The sequence below is a fragment of the Silurus aristotelis genome (genome assembly GCF_946808225.1).
Source record: "Silurus aristotelis genome assembly, chromosome: 28".
Lineage (NCBI taxonomy): Eukaryota > Metazoa > Chordata > Actinopteri > Siluriformes > Siluridae > Silurus > Silurus aristotelis.
Window position 1 is genome coordinate 371,267 of NC_139601.1, and position 27,607 is coordinate 398,873.

Consider the following 27,607-nt stretch of genomic DNA (forward strand, 5'->3'; position numbering starts at 1 on the left):
TGTGATTCCACTGTGTCCTTTATTTCAGCACATTCAGTCTTTAACAAGTGAAGAATATACACCAGCTCCTGTTCCTGATCTACAGCTAAAAGACTTCTGTTCCACTGCAGGGTGGTTGTGGTTGTGGTTTCTTCTTTCCAGTCTGGACTTGTGTGTGTGTGTGTGTGTGTGTGTGTGTGTGTGTGTGTGTCAGCGAACACCAGTCCCCGGTAGCACCTGCTGTTTGCGGATTTTGCTGAAGAGCTCGAGGTACTGGTTCATGGTGTCCATGCAGTCGGCCGAAGCGAACAGACCCTCGGCTTTACTGCTGTACACAGAGGGCAGGTCCGGAACACTGGAGCCCAGGAAACTCTGCATGAACTCCTTCATCAGGTTCCAGCAGTCACCGGGAACCACGCAAGCTGAGTACTCCACCTACACACACACACACACACACACACACACACACACACACACACACAGAAAGTGTGTAAATGACATTAACAGTTCCCTGTGTGTATTTCTTTTGTGAGTATGTGTACATGTGACCTCTGACCTCCACTGAAATCCCCCGAGCGCTGGAGCTCATGGTTACCGTTCCGACCTTTATCAGGAAGTCCGCGTAGCGGTAGCGGGCTCCACGGCTCTCCACCTTGTGGCCTTTAGCGTTTTGGAAATGGCTCTTCAGCTTCACCATGAGCACATCGAAGTTAGCGTCCGCTGCCAGCGTGGGACCGCCATCAAATAGAGCCAGACAACTAAGGGGCATCTCGGAGTTATGCATAACGTACAGGAGCTTAGAAGGCTGAGCTGATACACACACACACACACACACACACACACACACACACACACACACACACACCCCAACTCTCATTATGAAGACTCAGTGACCCTACTCTTGTCTTATTTGAAGTGGGTGGGGCTAATCTGCCCCCACTAATCACTAATGTCATTTTTTTCTAAATGTGTGTGTGTGTATAGATGATATCGTACCTCCAGTGTTTGCTGTAGCGTGATACGTCTCACAGTCCACAAAGAAGCTGCCATGTTTCACTGCCCCGAGCTGCTCCAGTCTCTTATGCAGCTGCTCCACTGTCTGCTGGACACTCTTTCCCTCCACCACCGGCACCTGACACACCCTCACACACACAAACACACACACATAATTCTATACACCTACTTAAGAAACAAATGGAGATGCGATTTTTTTTATCCACTTTGATTAAATCCTCAAAGCCTTACAAACCTGACCATATGTCAATATTTCACTCTGCTATCAATGCACTTCTGTTTGGATGCTTAGTGTAGTTTGTTTCCTTATACCGTAACGTGCAATGACAAAATAGTCCAGTCTAATCTAATCTAATGCGAATCTAATCTAAATGTGCATCTTTAATTTCATTTTATAAACAATGCAGCTTTTCATTATTATTATTATTATTATTATTATTATTATTTGTTGTAGTTGCGAGGTTTGAACTCTTCCCTTTAAAATCACTGTAAAATCCATCAGGTTTGGGTTTGAAATTAATAATAAATTAACAGATTAAAGCTGAAATATAACCACAAAAGTTTATGGCAGAGACTTGAATATAAATGCAACAATAATAAATAAAAAAGTTTTCATCTGTATAGTATTATTCTTACCAGGTTACTCCCATTTTTGTAAAATTCCTGTCACACTTTATTCAAAAATGTTGCTCGCGCAAAACAGAGCAGCTACATGAGTTCACTTCCGGGTCGTACAATTGCTTCCGATTGACTTCAAAACCGACGCGAAAGACTGAACAATTTTGTAAATATCTTTGTGTAAAACATTTGTGTCTTTAGTTGAATGTATATAAAATGTAATAAATAAATAAATAAATCAGCTAGAAAAAAAAGAAACCGCTCGTGCGCATGAGCGAGGTGTTCTGCGCATGTGCGTTCGCCATTTCCTCAGCACTGAAGACCCACGTGTGTATGTATGTGTATTTGTGTGTATGTATGTATGTATATATGTATATATGTATGAATGTATGTGTAATGTGTGTATATATGAGTGTGTGTATATATATGTATGTGTGATGTGCGCGCGCGAGAGAGAGAGAGTATTGTAAAGAGTGAGTGAGTGAGAGAGAGAGAGAGACTGAGTGAGTGATAGTGTGAGTGAGAGAAAGAGAGTGAGTGATAGTGTGAGTGAGAGAGAGAGAGAGTGAGTGAGTGAGTGAGTGAGTGATAGTGTGAGTGAGAGAAAGAGAGTGAGTGATAGTGTGAGTGAGAGAGAGAGAGAGAAAAAGAGTGTGAGTGAGAGAGAGAGAGAGAGAAAGAGAGAGAGTGAGTGATGGTGTAAGTGAGAGAGAGAGAGAGAGAGCGAGTGAGTGTGAGTGAGAGAGTGAGTGAGTGATAGTGTGAGTGAGAGAGAGAGAGTGAGTGAGAGAGAGAGAGAGTGTGAGTGAGAGAGAGAGAGTGAGTGATGGTGTAAGTGAGAGAGAGAGAGAGAGAGAGAGAGAGAGAGTGAGTGATAGTGTGAGTGAGAGAAAGAGAGTGAGTGATAGTGTGAGTGAGAGAGAGAGAGAGAGAGAAAAAGAGTGTGAGTGAGAGAGAGAGAGAGAGAGAAAGAGAGAGAGTGAGAGAGAGAGAAAGAGAGAGAGTGAGTGATGGTGTAAGTGAGAGAGAGAGAGAGAGAGCGAGTGAGTGTGAGTGAGAGAGCGAGAGAGAGAGAGTGAGTGAGTGATAGTGTGAGTGAGAGAGAGAGAGAGAGAGAAAAAGAGTGTGAGTGAGAGAGAGAGAGAGAGAGAGAGTGAGTGAGTGAGTGAGTGATAGTGTGAGTGAGAGAAAGAGAGTGAGTGATAGTGTGAGTGAGAGAGAGAGAGAGAGAGAAAAAGAGTGTGAGTGAGAGAGAGAGAGAGAGAGAAAGAGAGAGAGTGAGAGAGAGAGAAAGAGAGAGAGTGAGTGATGGTGTAAGTGAGAGAGAGAGAGAGAGAGCGAGTGAGTGTGAGTGAGAGAGCGAGAGAGAGAGAGTGAGTGAGTGATAGTGTGAGTGAGAGAGAGAGAGTGAGTGATAGTGTGAGTGAGAGAGAGAGAGAGAGAGAGAGAGAGAGAGAGCGAGTGAGTGAGTGATAGTGTGAGTGAGAGAGAGAGAGTGAGTGATAGTGTGAGTGTGAGTGAGAGAGAGAGAGAGAGAGAGCGAGTGAGTGAGTGATAGTGTGAGTGAGAGAGAGAGAGTGAGTGATAGTGTGAGTGTGAGTGAGAGAGAGAGAGAGAGAGTGAGTGAGTGATAGTGTGAGTGAAAGAGAGAGAGTGAGTGATAGTGTGAGTGAGAGAGAGAGAGAGAGAGAGAGAGAGAGAGAGAGAAAGAGATTCAATGTGTACTGTGTGTTTCAGGACTATTGTAAGGGGGAAGCGGAGTTTCCAGTTGAGGACGGCGAGTGTTTAGTGGTGATGCCGAAGGTGAAGAGGGGTAAAGCGGATCGGAGCCGGGGCTCGGGTCTGGTTCCTGTTCCTCTGGCGGATCAGATCCTGCAGGGAGACACGGCTCTCCGCTCCACACACAGAGACAAGAAGAGCAGAGAGGAAGCTCAGGAGGAAGACGAGTATGTGGATGAAAAACTCTCCCGCAAAATCCTGCAGCAGGCCCGCATTCAGCAGGAGGAGCTGCAGGGGGAGTACGGCCTGAGCACTGAGGTGGAGATCCAGAAGAAAAAACAACAGCCTTCTACACTGCTGGGTCAGTCTCACACACACACACACACACACACACACACACACACACACACACAGGCAGCTAATTACACGTCATGAGATTTAAATGTTAGAATACACTGATCAGTAACACGTCTGTAATGAATGAAGGAGTCTCCAGTGTCAGCGCTGAAGCTGCCACATCTTCAGAGCAGAACAGTTTACAGTTTCTCAGTAACAAAATCTCCCAAGCTGTTTAAATGAGTTAGTTTGATTATCTTTGGGGGAGAGGCAGGTGAGGGATGTGTTCATACCCTGTGGTAATGAAGTGAACATGTTTGTGGGGGGGCTCTGCAGGTGCGAGCAGTAAGGACACCGAGTCAGACGAGGATTGGCCCGAACTTGGAGCGGAGCAGGAAGAAGGTGGCACAGAGGTGGAGGTCGATCTGGAGGATGAAAAAGCCATCCAGATGTTCATGAACAAGAACCCACCTGTCAGGTAAAGACTTAGGTGTAAGGAAAAAATGGAGACAAGAAAAGCTGTTTAAAGCTGGCTTTATTCTGTATGATTGTCAGCTCTGAATTTGTTCTCGTACACATTCGCACATCAGAACCCAATCAGAGCTGAAAGAAACATAAGCAGAAAAACTTGTGAACTTGTGCACTAGTTTATATTGGTATTTATCTTATTGTCTGTGGGATCAGCAGTGTGATGAGTAACAACAATTCTGAAATCATACAGAAAATTAGCTGAAGGCTCTGCATTCTGATTTATGACCAACAGGGGCAGCAGTGAGAGCACTCTCAAATCTAGACCTGAAAGGAAGAAATTAATCTTCTTCTACTCCAACAGCTTAGTACCTGCAGTTTGAGCTACAGTGTGTGTGTGTGTGTGTGTGTGTGTGTGTGTGTGTGTGAGACAGGCGTACATTAGCAGACATCATCATGGAGAAAATCACAGAGAAGCAAACAGAGGTGGGAACAGTGATGTCAGAGGTTTCAGGGCAACCCATGCCTCAACTTGACCCCCGGGTTATAGAGGTGTACAGAGGAGTCAGTAAGGTGAGGCCACGCCCACTCTATACACACTTCATCACTTTATACCCAATCCACGCCCACTCTATACACACTTCATCACTTTATACCCAATCCACGCCCACTCTATACACACTTCATCACTTTATACCCAATCCACGCCCACTCTATACACACTTTATCACTTTATACCCAATCCACGCCCACTCTATACACACTTCATCACTTTATACCCAATCCACGCCCACTCTATTCACACTTCATACCCAATCCACGCCCACTCTATACACACTTCATACCCAATCCACGCCCACTCTATACACACTTCATCACTTTATACCCAATCCACGCCCACTCTATTCACACTTCATACCCAATCCACGCCCACTCTATACACACTTCATACCCAATCCACGCCCACTCTATACACACTTCATACCCAATCCACACCCACTCTATGCACACTTCATACCCAATCCACGCCCACTCTATACACACTTCATACCCAATCCACGCCCACTCTATACACACGTCATACCCAATCCACGCCCACTCTATACACACTTCATACCCAATCCACGCCCACTCTATACACACGTCATACCCAATCCACGCCCACTCTATGCACACTTCATACCCAATCCACGCCCACTCTATACACACGTCATACCCAATCCACGCCCACTCTATACACATGTCATACCCAATCCACGCCCACTCTATACACACGTCATACCCAATCCACGCCCACTCTATACACACGTCATACCCAATCCACCCCCACTCTATACACACGTCATACCCAATCCACGCCCACTCTATACACACTTCATACCCAATCCACACCCACTCTATGCACACTTCATACCCAATCCACGCCCACTCTATACACACGTCATACCCAATCCACGCCCACTCTATACACACGTCATACCCAATCCACGCCCACTCTATACACACGTCATACCCAATCCACCCCCACTCTATACACACGTCATACCCAATCCACGCCCACTCTATACACACTTCATACTCAATCCACACCCATTCTATGCACACTTCATACCCAATCCACGCCCACTCTATACACACGTCATACCCAATCCACGCCCACTCTATACACACGTCATACCCAATCCACGCCCACTCTATACACACGTCATACCCAATCCACGCCCACTCTATACACACGTCATACCCAATCCACGCCCACTCTATACACACGTCATACCCAATCCACGCCCACTCTATACACACGTCATACCCAATCCACGCCCACTCTATACACACGTCATACCCAATCCACGCCCACTCTATACACACGTCATACCCAATCCACGCCCACTCTATACACACGTCATACCCAATCCACGCCCACTCTATACACACTTCATACCCAATCCACGCCCACTCTATGCACACTTCATACCCAATCCACGCCCACTCTATACACACTTCATACCCAATCCACGCCCACTCTATACACACTTCATACCCAATCCACGCCCACTCTATACACACTTTATACCCAATCCACCCCCACTCTATGCACACTTCATACCCAATCCACGCCCACTCTATACACACTTCATACCCAATCCACGCCCACTCTATACACACTTCATACCCAATCCACGCCCACTCTATACACACTTCATCACTTCATACCCAATCCATGCCCACTCTATACACACGTCATACCCAATCCACGCCCACTCTATACACACGTCATACCCAATCCACGCCCACTCTATACACACTTCATACCCAATCCACGCCCACTCTATACACACTTCATACCCAATCCACGCCCACTCTATACACACTTCATCACTTCATACCCAATCCACGCCCACTCTATGCACACTTCATACCCAATCCACGCCCACTCTATACACACGTCATACCCAATCCACACCCACTCTATGCACACTTCATACCCAATCCACGCCCACTCTATACACACTTCATACCCAATCCACGCCCACTCTATACACACTTCATACCCAATCCACGCCCACTCTATACACACTTCATCACTTCATACCCAATCCATGCCCACTCTATACACACTTCATACCCAATCCACGCCCACTCTATACACACGTCATACCCAATCCACGCCCACTCTATACACACTTCATACCCAATCCACGCCCACTCTATACACACTTCATACCCAATCCACGCCCACTCTATACACACTTCATCACTTCATACCCAATCCACGCCCACTCTATACACACTTCATACCCAATCCACGCCCACTCTATACACACTTCATACCCAATCCACGCCCACTCTATACACACTTCATACCCAATCCACGCCCACTCTATACACACTTCATACCCAATCCACGCCCACTCTATACACACTTCATACCCAATCCACGCCCACTCTATGCACACTTCATACCCAATCCACGCCCACTCTATACACACTTCATACCCAATCCACGCCCACTCTATACACACGTCATACCCAATCCACGCCCACTCTATGCACACTTCATACCCAATCCACGCCCACTCTATACACACTTCATACCCAATCCACCCCCACTCTATGCACACTTCATACCCAATCCACGCCCACTCTATACACACTTCATACCCAATCCACGCCCACTCTATACACACTTCATACCCAATCCACGCCCACTCTATACACACTTCATACCCAATCCACGCCCACTCTATACACACTTCATACCCAATCCACGCCCACTCTATACACACTTCATACCCAATCCACGCCCACTCTATGCACACTTCATACCCAATCCACGCCCACTCTATACACACTTCATACCCAATCCACGCCCACTCTATACACACGTCATACCCAATCCACGCCCACTCTATGCACACTTCATACCCAATCCACGCCCACTCTATACACACTTCATACCCAATCCACCCCCACTCTATGCACACTTCATACCCAATCCATGCCCACTCTATACACACTTCATACCCAATCCACGCCCACTCTATACACACTTCATACCCAATCCACGCCCACTCTATACACACTTCATACCCAATCCACGCCCACTCTATACACACTTCATACCCAATCCACGCCCACTTTATGCACACTTCATACCCAATCCACGCCCACTCTATACACACTTCATACCCAATCCACGCCCACTCTATACACACTTCATACCCAATCCACGCCCACTCTATACACACTTCATACCCAATCCACGCCCACTCTATACACACTTCATACCCAATCCACGCCCACTCTATACACACTTCATACCCAATCAACGCCCACTCTATACACACTTCATACCCAATCCACGCCCACTCTATACACACTTCATACCCAATCCACGCCCACTCTATACACACTTCATACCCAATCCACGCCCACTCTATACACACTTCATACCCAATCCACGCCCACTCTATACACACTTCATACCCAATCCACGCCCACTCTATACACACTTCATACCCAATCCACACCCACTCTATACACACTTCATACCCAATCCACGCCCACTCTATACACACTTCATACCCAATCCACGCCCACTCTATACACACTTCATACCCAATCCACGCCCACTCTATACACACGTCATACCCAATCCACGCCCACTCTATGCACACTTCATACCCAATCCACGCCCACTCTATACACACTTCATACCCAATCCACGCCCACTCTATACACACTTCATACCCAATCCACGCCCACTCTATACACACTTCATACCCAATCCACGCCCACTTTATGCACACTTCATACCCAATCCACGCCCACTCTATACACACTTCATACCCAATCCACGCCCACTCTATACACACTTCATACCCAATCCACGCCCACTCTATACACACTTCATACCCAATCCACGCCCACTCTATACACACTTCATACCCAATCCACGCCCACTCTATACACACTTCATACCCAATCCACGCCCACTCTATACACACTTCATACCCAATCAACGCCCACTCTATACACACTTCATACCCAATCCACACCCACTCTATACACACTTCATACCCAATCCACGCCCACTCTATGCACACTTCATACCCAATCCACGCCCACTCTATACACACGTCATACCCAATCCACGCCCACTCTATGCACACTTCATACCCAATCCACGCCCACTCTATACACACTTCATACCCAATCCACGCCCACTCTATACACACTTCATACCCAATCCACGCCCACTCTATACACACTTCATCACTTCATACCCAATCCATGCCCACTCTATACACACTTCATACCCAATCCACGCCCACTCTATACACACGTCATACCCAATCCACGCCCACTCTATACACACTTCATACCCAATCCACGCCCACTCTATACACACTTCATACCCAATCCACGCCCACTCTATACACACTTCATCACTTCATACCCAATCCACGCCCACTCTATACACACTTCATACCCAATCCACGCCCACTCTATACACACTTCATACCCAATCCACGCCCACTCTATACACACTTCATACCCAATCCACGCCCACTCTATACACACTTCATACCCAATCCACGCCCACTCTATGCACACTTCATACCCAATCCACGCCCACTCTATACACACTTCATACCCAATCCACGCCCACTCTATACACACTTCATACCCAATCCACGCCCACTCTATACACACGTCATACCCAATCCACGCCCACTCTATGCACACTTCATACCCAATCCACGCCCACTCTATACACACTTCATACCCAATCCACCCCCACTCTATGCACACTTCATACCCAATCCACGCCCACTCTATACACACTTCATCACTTCATACCCAATCCATGCCCACTCTATACACACGTCATACCCAATCCACGCCCACTCTATACACACGTCATACCCAATCCACGCCCACTCTATACACACTTCATACCCAATCCACGCCCACTCTATACACACTTCATACCCAATCCACCCCCACTCTATACACACTTCATACCCAATCCACGCCCACTCTATACACACTTCATCACTTCATACCCAATCCATGCCCACTCTATACACACGTCATACCCAATCCACGCCCACTCTATACACACGTCATACCCAATCCACGCCCACTCTATACACACTTCATACCCAATCCACGCCCACTCTATACACACTTCATACCCAATCCACGCCCACTCTATACACACTTCATCACTTCATACCCAATCCACGCCCACTCTATGCACACTTCATACCCAATCCACGCCCACTCTATACACACGTCATACCCAATCCACACCCACTCTATGCACACTTCATACCCAATCCACGCCCACTCTATACACACTTCATACCCAATCCACGCCCACTCTATACACACTTCATACCCAATCCACGCCCACTCTATACACACTTCATCACTTCATACCCAATCCATGCCCACTCTATACACACTTCATACCCAATCCACGCCCACTCTATACACACGTCATACCCAATCCACGCCCACTCTATACACACTTCATACCCAATCCACGCCCACTCTATACACACTTCATACCCAATCCACGCCCACTCTATACACACTTCATCACTTCATACCCAATCCACGCCCACTCTATACACACTTCATACCCAATCCACGCCCACTCTATACACACTTCATACCCAATCCACGCCCACTCTATACACACGTCATACCCAATCCACGCCCACTCTATACACACTTCATACCCAATCCACGCCCACTCTATACACACTTCATACCCAATCCACGCCCACTCTATACACACTTCATCACTTCATACCCAATCCACGCCCACTCTATACACACTTCATACCCAATCCACGCCCACTCTATACACACTTCATACCCAATCCACGCCCACTCTATACACACTTCATACCCAATCCACGCCCACTCTATACACACTTCATACCCAATCCACGCCCACTCTATACACACTTCATACCCAATCCACGCCCACTCTATGCACACTTCATACCCAATCCACGCCCACTCTATACACACTTCATCCCCAATCCACGCCCACTCTATACACACGTCATACCCAATCCACGCCCACTCTATGCACACTTCATACCCAATCCACGCCCACTCTATACACACTTCATACCCAATCCACCCCCACTCTATGCACACTTCATACCCAATCCATGCCCACTCTATACACACTTCATACCCAATCCACGCCCACTCTATACACACTTCATACCCAATCCACGCCCACTCTATACACACTTCATACCCAATCCACGCCCACTCTATACACACTTCATACCCAATCCACGCCCACTCTATACACACTTCATACCCAATCCACGCCCACTCTATGCACACTTCATACCCAATCCACGCCCACTCTATACACACTTCATACCCAATCCACGCCCACTCTATACACACGTCATACCCAATCCACGCCCACTCTATGCACACTTCATACCCAATCCACGCCCACTCTATACACACTTCATACCCAATCCACCCCCACTCTATGCACACTTCATACCCAATCCATGCCCACTCTATACACACTTCATACCCAATCCACGCCCACTCTATACACACTTCATACCCAATCCACGCCCACTCTATACACACTTCATACCCAATCCACGCCCACTCTATACACACTTCATACCCAATCCACGCCCACTTTATGCACACTTCATACCCAATCCACGCCCACTCTATACACACTTCATACCCAATCCACGCCCACTCTATACACACTTCATACCCAATCCACGCCCACTCTATACACACTTCATACCCAATCCACGCCCACTCTATACACACTTCATACCCAATCCACGCCCACTCTATACACACTTCATACCCAATCCACGCCCACTCTATACACACTTCATACCCAATCCACGCCCACTCTATGCACACTTCATACCCAATCCACGCCCACTCTATACACACGTCATACCCAATCCACGCCCACTCTATGCACACTTCATACCCAATCCACGCCCACTCTATACACACTTCATACCCAATCCACGCCCACTCTATACACACTTCATACCCAATCCACGCCCACTCTATACACACTTCATCACTTCATACCCAATCCATGCCCACTCTATACACACTTCATACCCAATCCACGCCCACTCTATACACACGTCATACCCAATCCACGCCCACTCTATACACACTTCATACCCAATCCACGCCCACTCTATACACACTTCATACCCAATCCACGCCCACTCTATACACACTTCATCACTTCATACCCAATCCACGCCCACTCTATACACACTTCATACCCAATCCACGCCCACTCTATACACACTTCATACCCAATCCACGCCCACTCTATACACACTTCATACCCAATCCACGCCCACTCTATACACACTTCATACCCAATCCACGCCCACTCTATACACACTTCATACCCAATCCACGCCCACTCTATACACACGTCATACCCAATCCACGCCCACTCTATGCACACTTCATACCCAATCCACGCCCACTCTATACACACTTCATACCCAATCCACCCCCACTCTATGCACACTTCATACCCAATCCACGCCCACTCTATACACACTTCATACCCAATCCACGCCCACTCTATACACACTTCATACCCAATCCACGCCCACTCTATACACACTTCATACCCAATCCACGCCCACTCTATACACACTTCATACCCAATCCACGCCCACTTTATGCACACTTCATACCCAATCCACGCCCACTCTATACACACTTCATACCCAATCCACGCCCACTCTATACACACTTCATACCCAATCCACGCCCACTCTATACACACTTCATACCCAATCCACGCCCACTCTATACACACTTCATACCCAATCCACGCCCACTCTATACACACTTCATACCCAATCAACGCCCACTTTATACACACTTCATTGTGGAGTTCTGTACTGACCTTGTGGTTTCTTCTCAGGTTCTGTGTAAGTATCGCAGTGGGAAACTGCCCAAAGCCTTTAAGATCATCCCAGCACTTTCTAACTGGGAGCAGGTCCTCTACCTGACCGAGCCTGAGACATGGAGCGCAGCGGCGATGTACCAGGCCACAAGGTGCCCACACACACACACACAGTATCATGTTTAAAACTCCAGCTGTTTCGTGTATTTATGTGTGAACATGTGTATGCAGGATTTTTTCTTCAAACCTGAAGGAGAGAATGGCTCAACGCTTCTATAACCTGGTGCTGCTGCCGCGGATCAGAGACGACATCGCCGAGTACAAGAAACTCAACTTCCACCTGTACAGCGCGCTGAAGAAAGCCCTGTTCAAACCTGGGGCTTGGTTTAAAGGTCAGTGTGGGTTCTGGTTTAATTCTGGTCCTGGTTTAAAGGTCAGTGTGGGTTCTGGTTTAATTCTGGTCCTGGTTTGGAGGTCAGTGTGGGTTCTGGTTTAATTCTGGATCTGGTTTAAAGGTCAGTGTGGGTTCTGGTTTAATTCTGGTCCTGGTTTAAAGGTCAGTGTGGGTTCTGGTTTAATTCTGGTCCTGGTTTGGAGGTCAGTGTGGGTTCTGGTTTAATTCTGGTCCTGGTTTGAGGTCAGTGTGGGTTCTGGTTTAATTCTGGTCCTGGTTTGAGGTCAGTGTGGGTTCTGGTTTAATTCTGGTCCTGGTTTAAAGGTCAGTGTGGGTTCTGGTTTAATTCTGGTCCTGGTTTGAGGTCAGTGTGGGTTCTGGTTTAATTCTGGTCCTGGTTTGAGGTCAGTGTGGGTTCTGGTTTAATTCTGGTCCTGGTTTGAGGTCAGTGTGGGTTCTGGTTTAATTCTGGTCCTGGTTTAAGGTCAGTGTGGGTTCTGGTTTAATTCTGGTCCTGGTTTAAAGGTCAGTGTGGGTTCTGGTTTAATTCTGGTCCTGGTTTGGAGGTTAGTGTGGGTTCTGGTTTAATTCTGGTCCTGGTTTGAGGTCAGTGTGGGTTCTGGTTTAATTCTGGATCTGGTTTAAGGTCAGTGTGGGTTCTGGTTTAATTCTGGTCCTGGTTTAAGGTCAGTGTGGGTTCTGGTTTAATTCTGGTCCTGGTTTAAAGGTCAGTGTGGGTTCTGGTTTAATTCTGGTCCTGGTTTGGAGGTTAGTGTGGGTTCTGGTTTAATTCTGGTCCTGGTTTGAAGGTTACTGTGGGTTCTGGTTTAATTCTGGTCCTGGTTTGGAGGTTACTGTGGGTTCTGGTTTAATTCTGGTCCTGGTTTGAGGTTAGTGTGGGTTCTTGTTTAATTCTGGTCCTGGTTTGGAGGTCAGTGTGGGTTCTGGTTTAATTCTGGTCCTGGTTTGAGGTCAGTGTGGGTTCTGGTTTAATTCTGGTCCTGGTTTGGAGGTCAGTGTGGGTTCTGGTTTAATTCTGGTCCTGGTTTGAAGGTTAGTGTGGGTTCTGGTTTAATTCTGGTCCTGGTTTAAGGTCAGTGTGGGTTCTGGTTTAATTCTGGTCCTGGTTTGGAGGTTAGTGTGGGTTCTGGTTTAATTCTGGTCCTGGTCTGGAGGTTAGTGTGGGTTCTGGTTTAATTCTGGTCCTGGTTTGGAGGTTAGTGTGGGTTCTTGTTTAATTCTGGTCCTGGTTTGGAGGTTAGTGTGGGTTCTGGTTTAATTCTGGTCCTGGTTTAAGGTCAGTGTGGGTTCTGGTTTAATTCTGGTCCTGGTTTAAGGTCAGTGTGGGTTCTGGTTTAATTCTGGTCCTGGTTTAAGGTCAGTGTGGGTTCTGGTTTAATTCTGGTCCTAATTTGGAGGTTAGTGTGGGTTCTTGTTTAATTCTGGTCCTGGTTTGAAGGTTAGTGTGGGTTCTGGTTTAATTCTGGTCCTGGTTTAAGGTCAGTGTGGGTTCTGGTTTAATTCTGGTCCTGGTTTGGAGGTTAGTGTGGGTTCTGGTTTAATTCTGGTCCTGGTCTGGAGGTTAGTGTGGGTTCTGGTTTAATTCTGGTCCTGGTTTGGAGGTTAGTGTGGGTTCTGGTTTAATTCTGGTCCTGGTTTGGAGGTTAGTGTGGGTTCTTGTTTAATTCTGGTCCTGGTTTGGAGGTTAGTGTGGGTTCTGGTTTAATTCTGGTCCTGGTTTGGAGGTTAGTGTGGGTTCTGGTTTAATTCTGGTCCTGGTTTGGAGGTTAGTGTGGGTTCTGGTTTAATTCTGGTCCTGGTTTGGAGGTTAGTGTGGGTTCTGGTTTAATTCTGGTCCTGGTCTGGAGGTTAGTGTGGGTTCTTGTTTAATTTTTAGAGGAACAGGATGGAATGCTATAACTGACACCACTGAATTGTAAACAGCACTGAAATAAAAGTTTAACTCTTATCTGTAAATATTACCAGTGATTTAGTGGTATTTTAAATCAGTGTAGATCAGCACACTACTCTGAGTTTGAGCTGGTCTGGTGTGTGCTGTATGCTGTGTGATCATATTATTATTCTGAATAGTTCAGTGCTCTATACAGTAGTGTATAAAAGCTATGTGTGTATGACACGTTCCATTATTGTATTAGAGCACTAGAGCTTTGTTTTAATTTCATTCAATTCATTTATATTTGTTACAATTCTTATAAACTCAGACAGACACGGGGCAGATGGACATGTGCTGCAGGCCTCTAACACATCGGTCAGGCGCAGTGTTGACGATACTTCAAACTAAATCTGATTCAAATCAAATGACTTTAAACAGGAACATGGTGACCTGTGGTCCCTCCTGATCACCTCCTGATCACAGTGTTGGAGTTCATCAGCAGTAATAAAATGAAATGGATTTCTCTCCTGCAGGAATCCTGATCCCGCTGTGTGAGTCAGGAACATGTACGCTGAGGGAGGCCATCATCATCGGCAGCATCCTCACCAAGTGCTCCATTCCTGTACTGCACTCCAGGTAACGCACGTGAACCTCTGCAAGTCTTTAAGGCTGTGAACCTGATTAGCCAAGTGGAATTATACTGAATTATAACTGTATAATCTGTAGGATTACCATGTCCAGCATGTTCTGTGTGCGACATTTGTTGTTGCCTCTTGCGAGTGAAAGGCTGAAACGTTTGCGAGTATATAATTTGTGACTGTTTTTTTTCTGCAGCGCTGCCATGCTGAAACTGGCTGAAACGGAGTACAACGGAGCAAACAGCATCTTCCTTCGCCTGCTGCTGGATAAGAAGTATGCACTGCCCTTCCGCGTGCTAGACGCTTTGGTCGCTCACTTCCTGACGTTCCGAACGGAGCAGCGTGTTCTTCCTGTGCTGTGGCATCAGAGTCTTCTCACACTGGTGCAGCGCTACAAGGCTGACCTGGCCTCTGAACAGAAGGGGGCGCTGTTGGAGTTGCTGAAGGTCCAAACGCATGCACAGATATCTGCTGAAATCAGGCGAGAACTTCAGAACGCAGCGGCCCGAGACCAGGAGGACGCCACGCCGGCCATGACGCTGGACTGAAACACACAGAAGGACATGAAATATCAGCTGTACTCACTAAACTGGATAGTTTAAAGGTACACTAAGCAAAACAACCCCCATGATGACTTGCTAGCACATGAATTACAGTGTAATGATGGTGAAAGTTCAAATATTGTGATGTGTACCTTTTTATTCACCAGTTCCTTTGAATCTATTTGTCAAGTCAAAAGTAAACGAAAACACTTCCGTTACTAAAAGTGTTTGGTCTGTTAATGTGTCTGTGCTTTATTAACCTGCTGAACGTAAACACACCTGGGGACGATACACTCAGGCGTGCCCTGGAACATCATGCTGAAACCTGATCATACACACGTCATGGATCCCTCTGAGATTTGTAATAAATTCAGACAATAAAATCTGATGTCTCTTATTTAATGTCATAATTTACAGCCTTCACAGAACCAGTGTATTTACATAGGGTACTGTATGTCACTGAGGTGGAAGCTCAATGGTTATGGCTCTGGGTTACTGATCAGAAGGTCAGGGGTTCAAGCCCCAGCAAGCAGCACTGCCAATTGGCCACTGTTGGGCCCTTGAGCAAGGCCCTTAACACTTTCTGCTCCAGTGGTGATGTATCATGGCTGAGCCCAGACTCCCAACAAACTGGGATATGTGAAGAAGGAAGTGCTGTGATGTTCATGTGACCAGTAAAAGTCTCTTTATTTTCTTTACTGAAACACATTCTGAGTATGAGGGCACTGATCTTCTGTTCAGGCTGGAGACTGGAAGCAGTGGATTTTTAGACCTTTGCAGGTTGTCTTTTACATCACTTTCATGCGCGTTCGTGCGGATTTGTGTTTAAACTCCACTTCCGGTCATCGCGCGTAGACGAAACAGGAGAACGAGAACGCGAGAGAACTTCACAGCGCGAGACCACCACCAAGAACGTGTCGCGCGCTCGGGTCAGTCTGCGCGGGAAACCTGGGAGCCATTTATTGTGAGCCTGGAGTCGGTTTGAATATGAGATCATCTCACTGCTCACTGTTCTGCCGTGAGAACCCTGGGGTTTCAGAGAAATCTGACGAGTGTAGAGAGAACGGTCTGGATCACACAGGTAGGATTAATCACTGATCCACACACTGACGTGTCTCCTTCAGGTGAGCTCTGAGGAGGTCTTCCTCCTCCACTCCACCATAAACACTCCTTTATCCGCATCATCTTTCGTGTTTATTCAGGATTCTTCCCTCCTTTTCCTTCCTTTTTCACCCCCGAGCTGTGTGTTGGTGTAAACCTGTGGGCCACGTGTTTGAGTGAGAGTTTCACTACAGTAAAAGCTGAATAAGAGAACAATCTCTGGAGAACCTACACAATTAATGATTACACTGAATCTGTAACTCTGCTCACCAGGAATCACCTGCTGCAGTACAACCAGAACATAACCAGGACTCGGTATGACCTGGAGCTAGCTTTCTGCTCACAGGCTTGGAGTAATATCATTGTGTTTATTTATACACACGAGCCACCAACACCACCGCCCCTGTAAAAACTATCTCCAACTATCTCCATGATTCAGTCTGAACCTCCATCACTGCTACAGAGTAACACCAGTCATCATTTACACTTTACTGCTCACCGACATGTTTATAGCAGTAAATCAAGAAGCAGAACATGTCATTAGGTCACACAAGGTCTTTAGGTGACACTTGTTGGAGCTGTTAGTGATGAAGATCAGACGTTCCTCAGATGTGTGTGTGTGTGTGGGGGGGGGGTGTCACAGTTTTGGGTTCTTCAGGTGTGAGTAGGAACCTAGACAGATACACAGCTCACTATCATAGCATTCATACCATTGCTTTTTCATAAATGTATAAAATGTATGTATGATAACATGCTCCTGGGCTCTGTGTCGTACTCTTTAATGTGTGTGTGTGTGTGTGTGTGTGTGTGTGTGTGTGTGTGTGTGTGTGTGTGTGTGTGTGTTTTGTTGGTTGTCTTTAGGCTGTATTGGGATTTGGCCTCAGTGCTGCTCTCAAGCGTCATGGATCTGTTACTGCAGGGTCTTCCGATAATTCTTCGTGACCTCCAGCCTGGTGCAGACACACACACACACACACACACACACACACACACACACACACACACACACACACCTATAAATAACATGAGATGCTACAGGCAAACACACACACGGACATATAGACATGTGTATACATACACATACACACCTGTGCTTTGTGGAGGTTGAGGTGTTGAATTCAGGATATTGTGTAAATATTATTGTGTGTGTGTGTGTGTGTGTGTGTGTGTGTGTGTGTGTGTGTGTGAGATAGCCCAAGCTTTGTGCTGTGAAACCCCGTTCTCCCACCTGCTTTTTCTCATCCAGTAACTTGTTCACCGCTTCCCAGCAGAGAGCAGTGGCGTCTGAATGAACTGGGACACACCTGTCTGACACACTGTGCATTCCTCCCAGGCCTGCGGCGTCCACAGAGGGTCACAGGGGTTACAGCCGAGGTGTGTGCGTGTGTCCATTGTGCTCTTTTTAGCACAGCTTATATTTACGTACACACACAAATAGTTTCACCAATTCTATACAACGCATTATTTCTCATGAAGCTGCTCAGAGAGCATGAATTACAACCCGTGTTAGAGGTGCAGCCTCTGAGTGGAGCAGGTTGGTCAGACATGACATCAACTCCATCTCAGTTTACCCCAAATATAACCATTCACATTGGAGCACAAAATGTGCTCTGCTTTCATACTTATTTCAAGGTTTATTACTGTACATACCATATTTCTGGAACAAAAATAGAAACATGAATATAGAAAATATTGTGTATAGAGGATAAAGTTAATAATTACAGCATGTCTGTATGCGTGGATTGACTATGCTAAATTATATCTTCGGTGTGCCCTGTGTACTTTTGTGTTCTCTGCTCTGGTCCCACATCTCCCTGACAAAATCAGGCTGTTGAACAGTTAATATTGTAAATGTACATTCATCATTATCATCATCATCCTCAGTAAACCTTCTTTTTGTGTGTTGCAGAATTTTAAACATATCGGCCCTCTATTACTGCCTGTAGCCTTGCGGCTGCTGTCTGACCCTAACCCTAACCCTAACCCTGCCCTGCCCCTAACCCTAACCCTAACCCTGCCCTGCCCCTAACCCTAACCCTGCCCTGCCCCTAACCCTAACCCTAACCCTGCCCTGCCCCTAACCCTAACCCTGCCCTGCCCCTAACCCTTACCCTGCCCTTAACCCTGCCCTGCCCCTAACCCTAACCCTGCCCTGCCCCTAACCCTAACCCTGCCCTGCCCCTAACCCTAACCCTGCCCTGCCCCTAACCCTTACCCTGCCCTTAACCCTGCCCTGCCCCTAACCCTGCCCTGCCCCTAACCCTAACCCTGCCCTGCCCGGTCCCTAACCCTAACCCTAACCCTAACCCTGCCCCTAACCCTGCCCTGCCCCTAATCCTGCCCTGCCCCTAACCCTAACCCTGCCCTGCCCCTAACCCTGCCCTGCCCGGTCCCTAACCCTAACCCTAACCCTGCCCTGCCCCTAACCCTGCCCCTAACCCTAACCCTAACCCTGCCCCTAACCCTAACCCTGCCCTGCCCCTAACCCTAACCCTGCCCTGCCCCTAACCCTAACCCTGCTCTGCCCCTAACCCTGCCCCTAACCCTGCTCTGCCCCTAACCCTGCCCCTAACCCTAACCCTGCCCTTAACCCTGCCCTGCCCCTAACCCTGCCCCTAACCCTGCCCTGCCCCTAATCCTAACCCTGCCCTGTCCTGCGACACACTCCTGCAGCTCATGACTAATGTACTAGAAAGTGACTTGGTGAGACGTTATTTTATGTACAATTGCATGAATATAACCAAGGCTTCAGTTGTATCAACACTTGGTACGGAGAATAAGGACTCCAACACTGACCTGTTTCACATCTTCTCATCTGTTGTGTTGTTTGAGTTGCACGTTTGTCTGACAAACTATGCAAACACTTTGGGTGGAGTGAGCCAAGAGATGTGTCTGGCAACACTCTGTCTTCGAGGAGGTGGTTTAATCAACAAGAAAGCTCCATGTTTGCTGCCGTTCCTTTGGACATGACTGTAATGATCAGTGTGATATCTGATAGGTTCAGGGGTCACTAAAGGGCCATTTCACACATGTTCCTCTCAGGTGACTCTCTGTGAATGTTATGTAGACCTGGAGGAGACTCTAAAGCTAAACACAACCCTGTGCAGGTCTGGTTCATGAGGTCAGCAAAACACCTGGTAAGATTCAGAAAGTCAAACCGTCACCTCAGAGCCTTGGAGAATCAGAGCTTTCCCTCGTGTCTGCTCAAATTACTACTTTAATTCTCCATCAGGGGAAAGAGGAGCAGTAAAATAATACACACACTAGTGACCTGGACTAGTGACCTGTTCATCTTCTCAATGAAATTCAATTATTACCTTCGCTTTTTCTTCTTCTTTTCAATTTTATTAAATGGTGCATGAACTTCTAATGATATTTTACTGCAAACTCAATTAAACTCATGATTTAGGATTAAAGTACACTTTATATATACATTGGGAAGGTCAGTCATATGGAATTCCACATGTAAGTTATACATCCTCTAAACAACCTGATGGTTCTTTCTGAGGTGTTCTCCTCCTCTTAATAAATGAACACATTTAAACACAATGAGCTACATGGCTGCTTTTGGATCAAAAGTTCACAGAGATTTCCCTTCACTGATCCACACCTCTTTATATAATGTGAGTGTTTGTTGTGTGTGTGTGTGTGTGTGTGTTAAAGTGCAAGTTTTTCCTTCACATTTTCTGTTTTTTTGCAGCGTTTGAATTTGACCTTTGCACGCTGGACTTAACGCTGCTTTCAGAACGTCACCATGTAAATGTGCGAGTTTAAAAACACCACTGATTTTGTTTGTTTGTTTGTTTGATGCAAGCCATGTCTCATATCAGGATAACAGATTAATTTAATTAGATTAAAATAGGAATCACCAGAACAGTGTTGGGTTGTGTTTGGTTTAGGGTTGTGACTACCTCAGAGTGCCTACTTTCCCCTGAGGTAATCAGATCAACAGCTTTTATTCAGATAGAATTAAAGGGTTGATCTTTGCCTTCTTAACAGCCTTTAGGTTTTATGGTTTAGAGAAGAACCATAAATCAGTGTCTTAGATGTGAATGAAAAGATGAGAACCAAAGACTGAAGTTGTGTTTGTGAGGTTTTTATTGTCCCACTGTTCCAGTATCAGTTTCAGTGCAGCCACGCTGGCAAACAGTTTAAGGTTAACAGTCTGATGTTACAGGGTTTGTTTAATGTACGACTCTGATGTTAACAGTCACATCAGAAATGCACATGGGTTTTTTTGCAGTTGAAGAGCAGTACTGTATTATAATAAATTTTTACAGTCTTGCATATGAAATGACAGTAAAATGGTATAAATCACCAAGGAAATAAAATTACGATTAAAAAATTAAAAGAAATTAAAGAAATATTTAAGTTTCTAAAGCAGACGAAAGCTGGACAAAGCAGTTAAATGCATATCAGCCTTTCGTTCATTTCTATTTTAAATTGTTGGACAAAATCAGGGTTTTAAGAAATAAAATATAAAGACAACAGTGTTTTAACTGAAAAGACCTTGATGACGGAGTACAGCTTACAAAACTGTTTTACAAACTTACAAAATCTTCACCTACTCATCCTTATCACAAGAGCACATTTATAAAGCAATAAATATCCGTGTCTGGTCTGCTGTTTCAGCTCCGAGTGAGACTGATACCCGTCTGTCTTAAAAGCTAATCATTCACAAATACAACAAAGTTTGTTAAGGTTAAAAAAACGTCTTATCACTAATGGACTCTGAGCTGCAGATAATAAATCAAGAGGTTCCTTCAGAGTTCCTCTGGTGCTCAACTCTGTGGTCGGATTGTTAACATTTTCAAGTTTAGGTCTCAGAAACCACGGATGAAGTAGAGAAGGAACGCAGCCTCATCAAGTATAAAATGTGTTTCAGATATGCCTCTCTAGAAACAGCTGCTTGGCACGTTTGGCTTTCCTTTGTATAAACTAATCTGACCTGACAGTCATGTCTTAAATTAGTTTACCGTTTAGTTTGTGCTTTACTTCCTCCAGTCTGTAATGGAGAACATGCATCCTGGATTCGGAATATGGAACAAGGCTAACTCTGGATAGCCTTACTTCCTTGTACCAGGACTGCGGTCTCCACAACGATTTCTTCCCCCACGCAGGATCGGAACACATCCTGAAGTGGACTTGTCGGGTTTGAAAGGGTTTTGGTTTGGGTGGAGAGTTTTAGCTGGCGTGGGTGCAGATACAGGCAGACTTGTAGACCTCGGTCATGCTTTCGCAGTCTGTGATGGAGAACGTGTTTTCTCCCAGTTTCTCTGCATCCCATTCCTGCCTGCTTTCCTTCAGGTCCAAAAGATTGTCGGCCGAAACGCTGCCACGCATGGGACGGGCGCCTGCTGGACGATTCACCTTCATTGCAGGTTCACGGCGATCAGGCAGGTCTAACCGGTCAAAGGATTCTGATGAAAGGATGCTGTCCTCACTGATGGCGATGCTGGGACGAGATCTGATGCCCTCCGATGGCAGAGATGCTGCCAGTTGGTCTAGAGATCCAAACTCTCTGAATTCTTGCAGAACACCGGAGGAAGATTTTCCGTTAGGTTTAAGGATTCCTTTATGGCGCGGTGGCATTGTGGTGCCCAGCTCAAGCTGTCGTGTTCGGGTGCAGTCGCTGCTGTCAGTGGAGGAGCAATAACCCGATTCCCTCTCCATCTCGACTGGTTTCTTTAGGATTCCTTTGCGAGGGACCGGGGCCAGGGCCGGGGCCAGAGGCTTGGCTACAGGTGGCACCACTATTGCATTGTGTTTTTTTTCCTCCAAAGGCGGAATCTGGGGTTCACCAGACATCTTCTGTTTTAAGCTGCCACGTTTTTTCAGGATGCCTTTAAATGGCCTGGGTGCAGTGTTTTCTTGCATGCTCTGAGAGACGTTGTTTTCTTTGCGTGACCTGCGAATCGAGCGCTGACGGGTGACTGTTGCGTCCCCTGTGACTCCCCCTCCTGGACGCAAAAGGCAGCGCATTTTCGAGCCACTGTGCAGCAGAGGTCGAGAAGTCCTACGCAGCCAGTCGGTTATTCGGGCCGAGTTGCTCGTTTGTGATGACGTTGTTGTTCCTGTTGTCACGTTCTCAGCCAAAAGGGGGTGCTGGTAGCCCCAATTAAGCCACCAGTGGCCTGCGATTTCCTCCAGCGTGGCTCTGCGATCGGGGTTTACCATCAGCATCCAACGTATCAAACCACATGCATCTGTAAAGGAGGGGGAGGAGACTCATGTAAATTCTTTAACCAAAGCTATTTAAATCATACATACTCGATTACAATACAAATTCTGTAGAATTACATCCGAGCAGCTTTATCTTAATATCGTACTCACACAGTGCCACTTTATAATACGCTAATAATACTGCGTTATGGGTGATGTATAAAAAGCCAATACGGCATAAATGACAGATGTGTGAATATAAATACTGTAATGTGCATTTCCTTTTAGATATATGACAGGAGTGTGTCCAGTATGGAGGCCCTGACTAAAGGAGAATAAGTACCTGAAGGCTTAGTGGGTTTTCGGTAGTCTCCTGTGCTGATCTGTCGCACCAGCGTCCTGTAGTCACGGCCGTCAAACGGCATGGCTTCATGTACCAAAGTGTACAGAAGGACGCCCAGAGACCAGCTGTCCACTTCTGGTCCTTTATACGGCCGGCCGTTAACGATCTCAGGTGAGGCGTACAGCGGACTGCCACAGTACGTCTGCAGGTACTCATCTCTCCGGTACAGGCTCGACAACCCGAAATCAGCAATCTGACAACACAGCCGCTTTATTAACAACACTTTCTAATGTCATTTCACACTCGCCTCAATCACCACACACCCGTTCCTGTGCTAACAGACAGGGAGCACATGGATCAACCCTGAGAGGCTGAACATAAACATCACGTGTAATACACGATGTCCCATAAAACCGAATTCTGAATGAGATTCGCCAGTGTTTATTTACAGCCAAAATGCTGACCATGAAAAGTGAGTTTCCAACATCAAAAACTACAGTGCAGGTGATGGTGAAGAGAGTGAGTGTGTGTGTGTGTGTGTGTGTGTGTGTGAGAGAGAGTTCACAGGTGCAGAACATGTCCATATGCATACAGAGGGTGTGCACATTATTGGCATGAAAGAGAGAGAGGGGGGGTTGGGCTGGGGCAGGTGTGGTGTGTCTCACCTTTACATCTCCATTTGTGTCCAGCAGGATGTTCTCCAGTTTCAGGTCTCGGTGCACGACGCCATTCTGCAAGAGAGAAAAGTATAAAAAAAACGTACCAAATCCCTCAAAAACCACAACACGAAAACCTGAAAGCTCCATAAAACCCGAGTGTAAATATTATTAGTGCTCTAAACGGTTCACAGTGAGAACTGTGCTGTATAAAGTGTGTTACAGTGTGGAGTGTAATGTGCCTCACTGCTTTTCTTCTACAACACAGATTATCTGCCTATGCTGTTAGACTTGTGTGTTTAAAACATTATGTTTTAGTTCTCCACTTGAATTACACTGTGAGCTTTATATTTGCAGCATAAGTCAGACTGAGGTTTAATACGGAGAATTGTTGTTTTTTTATTTATTTATTTTAAGGTTATACGTTTTGGAGAAGATTTTCTGTTTGCTCAGCAGAAACCGGAGCGGTTCAGTCAGCTTATCTCGTTTTACCAATCTCTAAATAAGGTCATAAAAAAACAGCAGTGTGTGGAATGTGAGCAATGCTGCTCTGTTGTGTGTCTCAGCAGGAGGGAATACCTTCAACTCACAGATTCCCAGAAACCACACATCATTACAGGAGAAAGAGAGGGGAAGAGAGGAAAAGAGAGGGGAAGAGAGGGAAAGAGAGGGGAAGAGAGGGGAAGAGAGGGGAAGAGAGGGGAAGAGAGGGGAAGAGAGGGGAAGAGAGGGGAAGAGAGGGGAAGAGAGAGGAAAAGAGAGGGGAAGAGAGGGGAAGAGAGGGAAAGAGAGGGGAAGAGAGGGGAAGAGAGGGGAAGAGAGGGGAAGAGAGAGGAAAAGAGAGGGGAAGAGAGGGGAAGAGAGGGAAAGAGAGGGAAAGAGAGGGGAAGAGAGGGGAAGAGAGGGAAAGAGAGGGAAAGAGAGGGAAAGAGAGGGGAAGAGAGGGGAAGAGAGGGTAAGAGAGTGGGGAAGAGAGGGAAAGAGAGGGAAAGAGAGGGAAAGAGAGGGGAAGAGAGGGGAAGAGAGGGGAAGAGAGGGAAAGAGAGGGAAAGAGAGGGAAAGAGAGGGGAAGAGAGGGAAAGAGAGGGAAAGAGAGGGAAAGAGAGGGGAAGAGAGGGGAAGAGAGGGGAAGAGAGGGTAAGAGAGTGGGGAAGAGAGGGGAAGAGAGGGGAAGAGAGGGAAAGAGAGGGAAAGAGAGGGAAAGAGAGGGAAAGAGAGGGAAAGAGAGGGAAAGAGAGGGAAAGAGAGGGAAAGAGAGTGGAGAGGCATGAACATGCACAGCAGAAACAAATGACTGGAACAAACATGCGGATCAGGAAATGTGGGGGGGAAAGGTAAAAGAAAGATAACCTCAGAAGTCATTTCCAATTTCCAATTTCACACACACACACACACACACACACACACACACACACACACACACACACACACACACACACACACACACACACACACACACACACACAGTTCTCTTATGTTACACCTCGAATCGCTCAGATTCTTTTACTCATTTACTCACTTCACATCTATTCTATAACACAGACTTTTTACTTTTCAAAAGCGATTAGTTTACTGACTGCTGTTTCACCTGATGTTAGCATCATATTTCCAATCAATTCAACTTTTTATATTTATTACAATCATTTTATCATTAATGGTTAAAACGGCTGTTTCAGTTTTATTTTAATTTACAACTAAATGTTAAGGGTTCAGTGTTGTTATGGGACACAGCTTCACATTGTGTGCAGTTATGCAACAAACACACACACACACACACACAAACACACACACACACACACACACACACACTGTTCTTGGCATTTCTTTGTGTAAATTCTATTGCTTCATTGCTCCTGTTTAGTGTCTGTGTGGTTATATAAGTCAGAGGTATGTGTGTGTGTGTGTGTGTGTGTGTGTGTGTTGGTCAACAATTAAACAAGCCAGGATGGTGTGTGTGCTGAATGCTTTATAAGATCTGACAGTACTGTGTGTTTGTGTGTAATATATATATATATATATAATTGGAAGTGACTCTTGTTAAAACCATGCTAATGCAATACAGCCACACAAACCAGACAGTTAATCAGACGTCTTGATTCAAATGTAAACATCCTACAAAAGAAAGTTATGAGTGGTTTTACTATGATGCTAGACGTGACATGTAGGGGTGAGTGCAGTAGTCAGACAGGAGATTTACCTGATGGCAGTAGTGTACAGCTGAGACGATCTGTCTGAAGATGTGTCGAGCCTCTCGCTCAGAGAGCCGCTTCTCACTGATGTAGTCGAATAAATCTCCTTTACTGGCGTACTCCATCACAATCACAATCTTATCCTTATTCTCAAACACTGCACACACAAAACACACATTTAGATCTGTACTGCTGTAAATAAATCATTATACAGTATTCTACACACACCATGCAACTGATCAGCTCATAATCCTCCTCCTCATCCAGATCATACCTACCCTCATTTATGGTGATGATGTAGGGGTGATTGAGGGACGACATGATCTCAATCTCTCTCCGTATGTGAATCAGGTCCTGTTCATCTTTAATATTTTCTTTCCTGATTGATTTGATTGCCACCTACACACACACACACACACACACACACACACACACACACACACGAATATGGTCCAGGTCACAAAACATCCTGATCCCAAAAATGCTAAAACTCTGTATGATGCATTTCTTGTTATTTTAACACTGCAACTATTTTTAGTTCAATAGCAACAGTTTCATCAGTTGCATCCTTTCCAAACCCCCCCCCCCCCCCCTCTAACATTCTCTCCATCCCTTACAGACACACACACACACACACACACACACACACACAAGTCCATTATTCTGGTGTGTGTGTGTGTGTGTGTGTGTGTGTGTGTGTGTGTGTGTGTAAATGTTTGAGATTCCAAAGGACTGTATGCATCATCAGGACCTCCAGAGCAAGGGAGACAGAGGGAGAGCAACAGATGTCTGAGGCCACACACACACACACACACACACACACACACACACACACACACACACATGATGAGTACCCGCTGATATCCAGTACTGAACTCTTACACTTGAATAATTACAGAAGCTCTTTGGGTGTGTGTGTGTGTGTGTGTGTGTGTGCGTTTAGAGCAGCATATATGGTCTGGGTGTCATTAGTGCTGAAGTCAGTGGGCTTTGATGCTTGTGGTTGAATGTTGTACAGTGTTGTATGAATTCAGAGGTGTAATGTTTATTTGTGGTCTCTTGCTCACTTCATATTTACCCA

General features: G+C 46.2%; 3 protein-coding genes across 6 annotated transcripts in view; 1 reads left to right on the forward strand and 2 right to left on the reverse strand.

Annotated features, from left to right (window-relative positions):
* med20 (mediator complex subunit 20) lies at nucleotides 1-1,759 on the reverse strand. The gene is made up of 4 exons (XM_083533768.1): nucleotides 1,630-1,759; nucleotides 976-1,121; nucleotides 536-789; nucleotides 1-414 (listed from the first exon to the last, which is right to left on the reverse strand). Exons 1-4 carry the CDS (start codon nucleotides 1,641-1,643, stop codon nucleotides 190-192), a joined length of 639 nt encoding a protein of 212 aa, XP_083389894.1. The 5' UTR covers nucleotides 1,644-1,759; the 3' UTR covers nucleotides 1-189.
* bysl (bystin-like) lies at nucleotides 1,512-16,458 on the forward strand. Of its 4 annotated transcripts, none has more exons than XM_083533739.1 (8): nucleotides 1,512-2,226; nucleotides 2,958-3,691; nucleotides 4,003-4,144; nucleotides 4,569-4,707; nucleotides 12,626-12,759; nucleotides 12,839-12,999; nucleotides 15,429-15,531; nucleotides 15,730-16,458. In XM_083533739.1, the coding sequence occupies exons 2-8, from the start codon at nucleotides 3,406-3,408 to the stop codon at nucleotides 16,079-16,081; spliced, it is 1,317 nt and encodes a 438-aa protein (XP_083389865.1). In that variant the 5' UTR covers nucleotides 1,512-2,226; nucleotides 2,958-3,405; the 3' UTR covers nucleotides 16,082-16,458. The 4 variants fall into 4 exon arrangements, with proteins under 4 accessions (XP_083389865.1, XP_083389863.1, XP_083389862.1 ...); XM_083533737.1 differs by having other exon boundaries at nucleotides 1,811-1,942; nucleotides 3,349-3,691; XM_083533736.1 differs by having other exon boundaries at nucleotides 1,876-1,946; nucleotides 3,349-3,691.
* Nucleotides 16,459-21,259: 4,801 nt separating this feature from the next.
* nuak2 (NUAK family, SNF1-like kinase, 2) overlaps nucleotides 21,260-27,607 on the reverse strand; it is a 10,638-nt gene continuing 4,290 nt past the window's right edge. The window contains exons 2-6 of the mRNA XM_083533726.1: nucleotides 26,805-26,925; nucleotides 26,535-26,683; nucleotides 24,347-24,412; nucleotides 23,682-23,934; nucleotides 21,260-23,382 (exon numbers count right to left, since the gene is read on the reverse strand). Coding sequence (XP_083389852.1) covers nucleotides 22,361-23,382; nucleotides 23,682-23,934; nucleotides 24,347-24,412; nucleotides 26,535-26,683; nucleotides 26,805-26,925 — 1,611 coding nt within the window. The 3' untranslated portion in view covers nucleotides 21,260-22,360. The remainder of the gene's footprint in view (nucleotides 23,383-23,681; nucleotides 23,935-24,346; nucleotides 24,413-26,534; nucleotides 26,684-26,804; nucleotides 26,926-27,607) is intronic.